Source organism: Choloepus didactylus, chromosome 10 (assembly GCF_015220235.1).
Source record: "Choloepus didactylus isolate mChoDid1 chromosome 10, mChoDid1.pri, whole genome shotgun sequence".
NCBI classification, from domain to species: domain Eukaryota; kingdom Metazoa; phylum Chordata; class Mammalia; order Pilosa; family Megalonychidae; genus Choloepus; species Choloepus didactylus.
The window spans coordinates 132,396,158-132,408,469 of NC_051316.1; the positions used below are offsets into that span (position 1 = coordinate 132,396,158).

Sequence of the window (12,312 nt, forward strand, 5' to 3'; positions counted from 1 at the left end):
TCCCCGCCCCCCGGCCCCTCGCTCTCCAGCCTCCTTGACGCTGTGGTCCCCCCACCCCTCCAGCTGGCTGGGGACAGGCAGCCTTGTGAGACAGCGACAGGAGCATCCGGGCAGGGCCTGGGCCTGCCCCTCCTCCGGCCCAGCTCGGCAGCCTCGCGGGTCAGACTGGACACATCTGGTCTTGGCTGCTGCCCTCAGCTAGGGGGTGGGGTGCAGAGCAGCTCTCAGCCCCAGAGGAGGGCGTTCCTGGTCCCTGTGGAGGGGGTAAGGTCCCTGGGGGACCACCTGCCGGGAAAGGCTGGTCTCTTCTCCCCTGTGCTGGGGCTTTCATTCTGAGGACCCCGGGGTGGGGGCAGGCACCTGGCCTGGCGGCCTCTGTGCTCCAGAAGGACTCAGCCATCGCCCGAGGTGCCCCCTGAGCCGAGGCTCCCGGGCCCCACCCTGGAGGCCGTTCCCAGGGGCTGGGCCACCCGGGGGTCACACGAGTGGGCACCAGACCCCGGCCCTGCCAGCCTGCGCCCAGCCCCAGCCCTGTCACCCATCGAGTCTGGTCCTGGCGTCTTGGGGCTCCCCGCTCCAGTTTTCAGCTTTGCTTTGGATTTCTCTCTATTTGTTCGTCCTCCAACCTAATTTGGAAGCAAATCTTGACTATGAAGGAAAGCTGATGTTTCTTCTGTGGTTCTCCAAGCCCAGGCCCCACCTGTCACCTAACTCTGTCTACCAGCTCCCCCTGGCATGGTGAAATCAGCTGTTTTCTGATTTGGCACTATCTGTGATTTCATGAAAGTAAAATATGAAAGTAACTATCCAAAGCTGACCCCATGCAGCCCGTCCTCATCCCTTCCATTCTCATTAGCTCAGACACCACCATCCCTCCCCCCGCCCCCCGCTGCCCTGCTGTGGGGGCCGGAGCGAGGAGGTGAGATTCTGGGGTCTCTGTCAACTCCAGGAAGAGGAGGGCGGGGGCGGGTGGTGGAGAGGGCGTCAGGGTGGGGGCAAAATGAAGCAGAGGATTCCCTCATCTTTCCTGTTTTTATTTTTGATGTTTTCAACTAACTGGATCTGTTTTCTTTTCTGCTTCCTCCCCGCTCTCCCCCACGGCTCCTCGTGGACGCGTGCCTCGGGATGGGCTCCAGCGGGCGCATCAGTTACAATGACATGTTTGAGATGCTGAAACACATGTCCCCACCTCTGGGCCTGGGGAAGAAATGTCCTGCTCGAGTTGCATATAAGGTAGTCGCCGCCCCTGCCCCACCCCAGGAGGCTGCAGGGCTGGGGCTGGGGCCAAGGCTCCGTCTCCTCCTTGGATGTCCTCTAGCTCAGGGTCTGTCTGTCCATCGGCCGTGCTGGCCATGCGCACCTTTCCTTCCCCATCTCTGCTTCCTTCCCAGACAGAGGCACGTGGCCACAGTGATGAGGTCCTGCACCCGGCTGCCCCCGAGAGCCCCTGGGAGGCCAGAGCCGTGGGGTCCACCCTCCCTTTCGTCCCTGCCTTCCCTGGACGTGGCAGTCCATGCCCACGTGGGGCTGTGTTGGTTCTGGGCCCAGGACCTCACCCAGGCCTGTGCAGCATCTGGCAGGACCCTCCCCCAAGCTCAGCTGGGCCCTCCTGGGGGTGGGGGGAGCTGCCTCAGGGCTTCCTGGGCTTGGAGGCCCGTGGGGGTTAAGAAAGAAGTAGGGGAAGTCACCGGGGCCTCAGGGGCCGCTGCAGAGCGGCGACAGCCTCGGGTGGGGAGGAGCTGCAGGCGGCCGAGCTGGAAGGGGGCTGAAACTGAGGACCCTCCAGCCTCCATCCTTGGGGGGCAGCAGGTGCCAGGGCCCCAGCCCCAAGACGCCTCCCACCCTGCCCTTGCCGCCCTCTCTCTCCATTCCTCCCACCACCCCACTAGAGGCCTCTAACCCACGCATGCCAGCCCTTCCCCCAGCCCCTCTGCGGCTGCGTGCATGCTGTGCCCGCCTGAGCCCCTGCATGCAAAGCTGCCACCATGCCCCAAAGAAGAGCTCTGTCTCCGCAGACACTAGGGCCAGGGCAAGCATGGGCCACAGTGGGTGGTGCCCGGATCCCGTTAGGTGCGCAGCCGACACTGAGGTTCTGGGCACCAGAAGACCGAGGGAGGCATCAGGGTGGGGAGTAGACGGCTTGTGTGACCTGGTGAGGGGTCCAGGAGGTACCCAAAGGGCTGGGGCCAGGAGGGCCAGGCTCCAGGGCCTTGCTGCCTCGGCGTCTCCAGAGCGTGCGGCCCTCGAGTGTCCTGGACAGAGCTCTCCTCTCTGGAGTGGGGTCCCTGCTTGCTCTTCCTTCTCACCCCCCGATGCCCTCCTCCTGGGAGAGCAGCCCCTGCCTTGGCACAGCCGCGCAGCCTTGGGTTCTGCCAGCCGATTCATCTGTGTGCGGCCCATGGGAGGCCTATGAGGCCGGGGCTCCCGGGGCTGCCACACCACGCGCAACTTTGCCAGCATTCCATGGGGCAGGCCCAGAGAGCAGGGCCGGCTTGGGACAGAGCAAGCAGACCCCAGGGTCTCACCTGAGACCCCATTTTCATCTTGGAGTCCTCACAGGCTCTTGGAGAAATCCCTCCGAGGTCGTTTCTGCATCTCAGGTTCTGGGACGGCTGCTGGCTTTGCCTGGAGGGCTCAGGGCAGACACACACGGTCTGCAGCTGCTCTGTCTGAAACCCGAGGAGAGGACAGGGGAGCTGTTCCCCGGATGAGGAAATGGGGACGCAAAGCTGCAGGGCACCCCCACATCCGTGCGGAGAGCTTGTCCCCCTCCAGGCCCTGTGCAGCCTTGTTGGCTCCGAGACCCCTGAACCAGCAGGGACAGGGCCCCGAGGCTTCTCTGCTGCTCCAGCCAAGACGGGCACTGCCTTCGCCTGCTCCAGGCCTTGCCTGGGCCCCTGGCTGGGCTGGCGAGAGGAGCCCCAGGGCAGAGCCAGCTTGCCACCCTCAGGTTGCCTTCCTGGGAGCAGGGCCGAGTGGCTATCCCCCCGCTGTCTGGAGGCCCCAGGCCGCTTGTGGAGGAGTCACAAGGGGCACGGCAGCAAGTCAGAAGTGGGCTGTGGGCTGCTGCCGCCCGGATCCCACCTGTGCCAGCCTCACAGCCCTGCTCCAGCACCAGCAGAACAGAGAGGCCCCTGGCTGGGGGCAAGCCTATCTTCAGGAGGGACTGAGGGTGCCAGCCCAGCCCCAGGCTTACAGTTTTTACCTGGATTTTCCCGTTTCTGCAGGCAGGAGAGTCCTCAGCTGAGATGAGGGTGGGGGCTTGGGGGTGAGTTTGAATGCTGGCAGAGCTCCCACGCGCCCAGCCTGGTGAAGGCCCAGGTTCCTTCAGGGACGACCCCTGGGACCCAGCCCCAGCTCCGGGGACCCCGAGTGCCACGTGCCGGTGAATGGCAGCCGGGTCCTGACCTGCCCCCGGTGCTTCCCCAGCGCCTGGTTCGCATGAACATGCCCATTTCCAACGAGGACATGACGGTCCACTTCACGTCCACGCTGATGGCCCTGATCCGGACTGCCCTGGAGATCAAGCTGGCCCCAGGTGAGCAGCGCGCACTACGGCAGGAGGGCCTGGCTCCAGGCGCTGTGGACGCCGCCCTCGGGTGGGAACTGCCAGGGGGGCCCCCAGCTGGGGCGGGGCAGGGCGGGGCCGCTTTGTCTGGAGGGAGGGGTCTGGGGGCAGCTGTGGGGGGCTCTGCTCTGCACATGCCTGCGGGTGACCTCGTCCTCCAGTTGGCTCCAGATCAGGAAACCGAGGGGGAACTGAAGCTGTGGGTGCAAGTGCTCAGCTTGCCCGGGTCACGTAGAGCTGGTGCGTGGTGAAGCCAGGGGCAAATGGACGCGGGCTGGGCCCGCTCCACCGTGGCCAGGTCCCTTCCCCTGGTTCCGGTCCGAGTCAGCGTGCCCTCTGCGTGCTCCCCAGAGTGAACCCCATCCTGCCGTCGGGGCTCCCCTGGTCGGACCAACATGGAGCAAGGAGAGCCTGAACCTCCACCACCTACTCCCCATCCTCCCCCCTCCCACTCTGCAGAGAAAATCAGGGCTGTCGGGGAACCCTACGGTCTCCACCGTCCTGCTCCGTGCTCTGCGCTCCACCTTCCCTCCTGGTACGGACGAGCCAAGGCTGAGGCGTCCGCTCGTGCAGCAGAGCCTGCCCGGGTCTCCTGCCCTAGCAGTGCTCCGCAGCCCTTCCTCTCCACTGGGCCAGTCCGCCGGCCATAAACAGGCTGCTATTTAAAAGTCCTTCTCGTCCCCGTGACCATCCCTGTTTTTCTTTGACTCTTGGAGAGATTCATCTGTATTGTCTCTAATTTCTCTTTTGCCAGTCTCTCTGGAATCTACTTCAATTAGATTTTCACCTCAACACTTGGCTGAAATTGGCCTTTTAAGATCACCAGTTGCTTCCACATTGCTAAACCTGGTGGCCAGTTCTCAGTCCTTGTCTTCCTTGTCTGCAGTCTTTCTCTCAGCTGATCACCCCTTTCTTTGAAACTTTTTTATTCTCTTTTTGTGGTTTCTCTTACCTCTCAACTTCTGAATGTGCCTGATTCTCCATATATCTCTTTACCATCTGCACTCACTCCTTTGTCATCTCATCTATTCTCATGGCTTTAAATATCATGAATTCTAATTTTATGTCTTTAGATCTTTACATACTTAAAGATATTTTATATCTTTCACTTATGCCCTGAACTCCACACCCATGTACTCAACAAGTTACTCAGCATCTCCAGGTGGTACAGCATGCATTCCAAAGTTAACGTCCCCAACCTTGAGCTCCTGGTATTTCCACAGTCTTCTCCATCTCTGTAAGTGGATACTCCATTCTAACAGCTGCTCAGCTCCAAAACGTTGGCATAACCCTCATCTCCTCTTTTTATTCTGCACCCCATTTGTGATCTGTATCTGAGTTCTTCTCAACTCTTCTTGACTCTACCTTCACGGTATATCCAGGATATGCCCCCTGCTCTCTCTTTCTGCACTGCTACCTCCATGGTCCAAGGTACTGTTGCCTCTTTTTTTCTTTCTTTAAACAATAGAAATTTATTGTCTTACAGTCCTGGAGCCCAGAAGTCTGAAGTCAAGGGGTTGGCAGGGCCGTGCTTGGGGAGGAATCTGTTCCTGCCCTCTCCCAACTGCTGGCAGTCCATGAGGCTCTCTGCTTACTTCCTTCTGTGTCTTGGTCTGTGTCCAAATGTCCTCTTCTTATAAGGACACCAGTCCTGTTGGATTATGGGCCTGCACCGGGTGTCTCGCTGTAACTGATAATTCCATCTGTAGTGGCCCTGCTTCCAAATAAGGTCACATCCGAGGTGGTGGGGATTGGGGCTCTAAATCTGTTTTTGGGAGCACATTTCAACCCATACACATCCGTAAGTAAAAGAGTCAGGAATGGGTCTCAAATTTTATTGCTCTTTCTATTCCACATTTAAATTCTACCCTCTCTCTGCTCCTCCCTGTCATCGGACATTTCTCCTTGTGAGGTTTTAAAATGCAGAGGTTAAAAAGTGAGTCCATGGAACAAGACTGTACTGGTTCTTGCCTTGCCAGCCGTCAGATCTTGTACAGATCATCCCCTTGCTCCTTACCTGGCACCGCTGTCCCTTGGCTGGATGGCTGCAGGGGCCTCCACCTGGTCTGCTTCTGCCCTTGTCCCTCTCATCTACCATAAATAAAACAGCTGGAATGGTCTTGTTAAAAATCAGAATGGAATTGATGAGGCACAAATGGCAGGGTAGGACATTTTACAGATTGTTCCCTCCACTAGAAAAATGCATGAGCTGAAAAGAGAGATTGGCATTAACCAGGTGGTAACCCTGGAACCTGACTGGACATCTAGAACAACTTCAGGATGGTCAGAGGAAGTGAGAGGCACCAAGAGTTCAGCTTTCATGAGTGAAAGGACGGGCGAGTGACTAGCCCCTATTCCTCAGCTCCGTGGCAGCGGCTGCGGAAATGTGGGAAGGATTCCAGAGTGGCTGCTGGGAATCAGGGCAGCCATTGTAAACCTCATGCTCCAAAAGTTGAGGCTGAGGGTCCGGGTCGATCTGGGGACTCCCTTGGTCCCAGCCCTCTTGGCAGCAGTGGCTTGCAGCCCCCACCAGCTCCCTTAGGGATGTGAGGAGCCAGTGCACCTGCTTTGGCTGTTTCCCTTCCTTCTGGGTGTGGGTGTTTCCTGGCCTGGAAGATCTCTGAGGGCCCATGCGGACACTGGGCTGACTTTTGGCCCTGCTGGCAGCAGCATTGGCCTGACATAAGCATGCTGGGACAGAAAGAGTCAGCGCACTTTTTTTTCCTTCTTTGTGGTTGATTGGTTTTTTTCTTTCTCTTTTTGGTATCTTTTTCTTTGATGGATCCCTGAGGGTTGAACACAGATACTGGCCTAGATTTTGGACTCAACAGCAGCAGTTTCCAGCCTCCTGCTGTCATGTAATGAGAGACTTGGAGAGGCAGTTCACATTCTTTTTTTAATTGTTTGTTTTGTTTGTGGGTTTGTGTGTGTGTGTGTGGGGGGGTGTTTGTGAGTTTTAGTGGGTTTTTTTTTCTTCTTCCTCTTTCTTTCCTTCTTTCCTTTTTCCTTTCTTTTTTTTCTTCTTGGTCTGGCAGATTAAGGAATGGCAGAACAAGATTTCCAGAACGACCACAACGTAAAACTCAGAATGTCCAGTTCTCAACTGGACAAAAAAATTACAAAACATACAAGGAGATTGGAAAACGTGGTCAGGACACCGGAAAAAAAAAATGACTTAGATGGAAAATGTTCCAGAAGAAGCTCGGGCTCTGGAGTTAGTAACCAAAGGTCTTAGAACAGCTCTCTCGGTAATAAATGAGCTGAAGGAAAGCATGGACAATGGAAATCAGGAAAACAACATGTGAGCAAATGAGAACTTCGGTAATGAGATAGAAATTTTGAAGAAGAACCAAATGAAAATACTGGAGCTGAAAAGTAAACTAGACCTGAAAAGAAAATTTCAATAGAGGGTTTCAACAGCATATTGGAGAAGGCAGAAGAAGGAATTAGTAAGCTTAAAGATAAGAGAATTGAAACTGTCCAGTTTGAGGAGCAGAAAGAACAAAGAATGAAAAAAATGAACAGAGCCTGAGAGACCTGTGAGACACCATCAAACATACCAATATATGCGTCATTGGAGACCCAGAAGGAGAAGAGATAAGGGCTAGAAAAAAATTTTGAATAATGAATAGCTGAAAATTCCCAAATCTGATGAAAGTTATGAATATACAAACCCAAGGTGCTCTACAAATGCCAAGCAGATGAACCCAAAGAGATCTACACCAAGACACATTATAATCAAACTGTCAAATACCAAGGAGAAAGAATCTTAAAAATAGCAAAATAGAAGTGATGTATCATATACAAGGGATTCTTAATAAGATTAACATCCACTTTCTCAATAGAAACCACTGAGGCCAAAAGGCAGTGGGAGGACATATTTAAAGTGCTGAAAGAAAAATATTGTTATCCAAGAACAGTAAATCCAGCAAAGCTACCCATCAAAAATGAAGGGAAAATTAAAACATTTCCAGACAAACAAAAGCTGAGGGAGTTCATTACCACTAGACCTGCCTTACAGGAAATGCTCAAGGGAGTCCTTCCAGTTGATAGGAAAGGACACTAGACAGTAATTTGAGGCTCTGTGAGGAAATAAAGATCTCTGGTATAGGTAATGATATGGGTAAATATAGACACTGGTATTATTGCATTTTTCATTTGTAATGCTGTGTCTTTTGCTTTCTATATGGCTTAAAATTCAAATGCATGGAAAACAAACATAACCTTTGTTACTGGGCACACTATGCATAAAGATGTAATTTTTGGGAAGAAAAACAGTTTAGAAAACAGTTTGGCAGTTACTCATCATAATAAGCCCAGCAATCCCACTCCTAAGTATTTATCCAAGTGAAACGAAAACACAAAAAAGCTGTATGCAACTTTTTATAGTGGCTTTATTCATTATCGCCCCAAACTGTAAACAACTCAAGTGCCCATCACCTAATGGATGGATAAGCAAACTGGTGGATTCAGATAACGGAATAGCAGCAATAATAGGAAACAAACTACCGCTGCCTGCAACAACATGAGTGGATCTCAGGAGTGCCTGCTAAGTGAGAGAAGTGAGTCAGAAGGCTACATACTGTGTGATTCTATTTGTGTGACATGCTGGAGAAGACAGAACTATGGAGACAGAAAAAGTTCCTGGTTGCCAGGGTCTGGGAGTAGAGCTAGGATATGGAACACAAGGGGGCTCGGAGGGATTTGGGGTGATGAAACAGGTGGTGGGTACATGACGATATGCATCTGCCAAAATCCAGAGTAATGTAGCGAATAAGGGTGAACTTTACTGTATATAATTTATACCTTAAAAGATCTGGCTCTTAAAAGAGGAAAATCAGGTTATTTTATTCACCTCTGCTCACAACCCTCCTTTAGCTCCCAGCCTGCTACTTCCCCCCACCCCCTCTGCCCCAGCCCCTCGCTGCGAGCCCCCCACACACCATGGCCTTTCCTCCTGATGGTCTCCGGTCAACACAAAGGCCACCTTCCAGCCTAACTGCCCTGTCCAAAATTTTAAATCCTCTCAACACTTTTTATTCTCTTCTCCACTTTGCTTTTCTTCTGCTGAATGCTTTTCACTATCCAGCATACTGATTTTTTAACTTTGTTCTGCTTTATTGTAGAATAAAGTAATTAAACTCCAGAAGAGCAAGAGTTTTTGCTTTTGTTTTTGTCTTTGTTTTCTTGTCCCAGCACCCATACCTGGTACTTGGTGGGTGCCCAGCAAACACTGAATGAATGAATGGATGCATGGTCTAAATACTGCCTTGTCCCTTCCCCGTTCCCATCACCACCCCCTTCCCCACTACACACACGTGCAATGCACACACCTACAGGCGCACACTCGTGTATCTGCACACATGCATGCAGCACACACACCTACAGGCACACAGATGCTTCTGCACACACGCATGCAGCACATCCACCTACAGGTGCACATGTGCCTCTGCACACACGCATGCAGCACACTCACCTACAGGCACACACACGTGCGTCTGCACACGTGTGCAGCACACACACCTACAGGCAAACACTCATGCATCTGCACACACGCATGCTGTGCACACACCTACAGGCACACACTTGTGTGTCTGCACACATGCATGCAGCACAGGCACACACTCATGCGTCTGCACACACACACAATGCATACACCTACAGGCACACACTCGTGTCTGCACACACGCATGCAGCACACCCACCTACAGGCGCACACGTGCATCTGCATACATGTGTGCAGTACACATACCTACAGGTACACACTCGTGTGTCTGCACGGACGCATGCAGCTCACCCACCTACAGGCGCACACGTGCATCTGCACACATGCGTGCAGTGCACACACCTACAGGTACACACTCATGTTTCTGCACGCACACATGCTGTGCACACACCTACAGGCACACACTCGTGTCTGCACACACGCGTTCAGCAAACTGACCTGCAGGCACACACTCGTGTCTGCACACATGCGTGCAGCGCACACACCTACAGGTACACACTCGTGCGTCTGCACACACGTGCAGCACACCCACCTACAGGCGCACATGTGCATCTGCACACACGCATGCAGCGCACCCACCTACAGGCACACACGTGTGTCTGCACACACGCGTGCAGCACACACCTACAGGCACACACTCATGCATCTGCACACGCATGCTGCGCACACACCTACAGGCACACACTCATGCATCTGCACGCATGCAGTGCATACACCTACATGCGCATATGTGTGCAGCGCACACCTACAGGTGCACACATGTGTGCAGCACACACACCTACAGGTACACACTTGTGCAACTGCACACACACATGCAGCACACCCGCCTACAGGCACACACGTGTGTCTGCACACATACATGCAGCACACACCTACAGGCACACACTCATGCGTCTGCACATGCACACAGCACACCCACCTACAGGCACACACTCGTGCGTCTGCACACATGCGTGCAGCGCATACACCTACAGGCACACACTCATGCATCTGCACACATGTGTGCAGCACACACCTACAGGCACACACATGCATCTGCACACACGCAGCACACCCACCTACAGGCACACACTCGTGTGTCTGCACACATGCGTGCAGCGCATACACCTACAGGCACACACTCATGCATCTGCACACACACATGCAGTGCATACACCTACACGTGCACGCGTTTGCAGCACACACACCTACAGGTGCAGTTGTGCATCTGCACACGCCTGCGTGGCACACACACCTACAGGTGTACACATGGTCTGCACACATGCAGCACACACCTACAGGTGCACACTCGTGTCTGCACACATGCACACCAGTTGAACACACAGCTCACATGGCTTCTTCCCTAGGATGGCTCCCAGCCTGCATGGCCGGCTTTCTGCCGCTGCATCTCCTCCTAGCCCCCCGCCCCGTCCCACCTTCCTGCCACACTGCGTCTCTCTCCTCCTGCACCGGCTCTGCGTTTCCTCACATCTGTCTCTCCCCCTCGCCCTGGTCCTGCCTCAGCTGGGACGAAGCAGCAGCAGTGGGACGCAGAGCTGAGGAAGGAGATTTCCTCGGTGTGGGCCAACTTGCCCCAGAAGACGCTGGACTTGCTGGTGCCTCCCCATAAACGTGAGTGGGGCCGAGGAACACCCTCCCCCCGGGCTGTGTGCTGCCCAGAGGCAGAGCAGGGGGCGGCTCACGGGCTCCCACCGGAGCCTGACCCCTCCTTGGGGACGTGGGCTCCCCGCCTCGTTTATCTGGTTGTTCTAGCCCACGGGAAAGGGAGATGCAAACGTGGATGTGACAGGAGCCCTGGGAGAAAACATTAGGAGTTTATTCTGCTGAGCAAAGGGATAACTGGACTCCCTGTGTGGGGAATTCCGTCAACAGAGGTGTCAGAAATGATGCAAGATGCTTAAGGGCCCAAACGCTGCACTTTCTTGGGAGGAGATTGAGGAAGGGCCTTGGGTGAAGCGAGGGGGATGGCGTCAGCCCAGCCCTGGGAACGGTCAGTGCAGCTAAAGGGCGGACGACCTCAGCCCCCCGGGAGACGCTGCCTGCAGCCAACCAAGCTCGGGAGGAGTGCCTGCTCCTGCCCGAGGCCCCTCCGTCCTGGGGCATTTTCCAGGGGTCCTCATGCTGGGCGGTGAGGTGGGGGTCGGGACAGAGTAGAAGCAGGGGTAGGAAGGAGGTGGGGGCAGTCAGAGACGTGGTGGGGAGGCTCACCTTTCTCCACCCCCACATTTTCTGTGCTTTCTCCTCCAAATCCCCAACCACTGAATCCCTTCCCTGCTCTTCTCTCCAGCTGATGAGATGACAGTGGGGAAAGTCTACGCAGCGCTGATGATATTTGACTTCTACAAACAAAACAAAACCACCAGAGACCAGATTCACCAAGCTCCTGGAGGCCTATCTCAGGTACTGTGGTTCCAAGATCTCCAAGAAGCAATGCCGAGGTCTTTTATGACTGACATCCCTCAGTGGTTTGGCAATGCTGGGAAATATGCCCCTTCTTGGAGAAAGTGCAGCGGAGGAAGGAAGACGAGGGTTCTTGCAGCCCTGCCATGGCTCCCGAAGTCTGAAAACACATACAGCTTTTATGTTTACCATTAGCTGGCTGTCCCATGATATTGGGGAGCTCATATTCAGGATTAGAAGATAAGGGCCCATTCCAGTTTGCTAAAGCTGCTGGAATGTGATATTCCAGAAATGGGTTGGCTTTTACACTGGGGATTTATTTGCTTAAAAATTTATAGTTCTAGGCCATGAAAATGTCCAAAGTAAGGCATTGGCAGGACGATAGCTGACTCTGAAGACAGACTGCTGGCATCCGGGTTCCTCTGTCAGATAGCAAGGCACATGGCGGCATCTGCTGGGCCTTTGCTTCTGGGTTTTGTTGCTTTCAGCTCCTCTCGGGGCTTTTTCCCTTTCTCTCTCTGGGCTTTTTCTGTCTTTTCTCCCTATAAAGGACTCCAGCAAGGGGATTAAGACCCAACTTGAATGGGCTGGGTCACATCCCAATTGAAATAACCAAGTCAAAAGTCCCACCCACAACAAGTCTGCAGCCACAGGAATGTGTCAAAAGCACAAGGCCTTTCCTGGGGGACACAACAGCTCCAAACCAGCACAGGGCCTAAGAACAGAGGCTTTGGGCAATGTCACTTTTTTTAAGTAGTGGAAGAAAGGAAGAAGTCATGAAGAATGTTTGGGAAGGGTTCTCTGAGGAGGTAGAAGGAGAATCGGTTTTCCCTACACA

General features: G+C 54.1%; 1 protein-coding gene across 1 annotated transcript in view; it reads left to right on the forward strand.

The window, feature by feature from the left end:
* The window catches only part of CACNA1B (calcium voltage-gated channel subunit alpha1 B), a 243,566-nt gene that overhangs the window by 210,210 nt on the left and 21,044 nt on the right, over positions 1-12,312 (forward strand). Inside the window, exons 38-41 of the mRNA XM_037851173.1 lie at positions 1,137-1,233; positions 3,430-3,538; positions 10,578-10,685; positions 11,362-11,474. Coding sequence (XP_037707101.1) covers positions 1,137-1,233; positions 3,430-3,538; positions 10,578-10,685; positions 11,362-11,474 — 427 coding nt within the window. The remainder of the gene's footprint in view (positions 1-1,136; positions 1,234-3,429; positions 3,539-10,577; positions 10,686-11,361; positions 11,475-12,312) is intronic.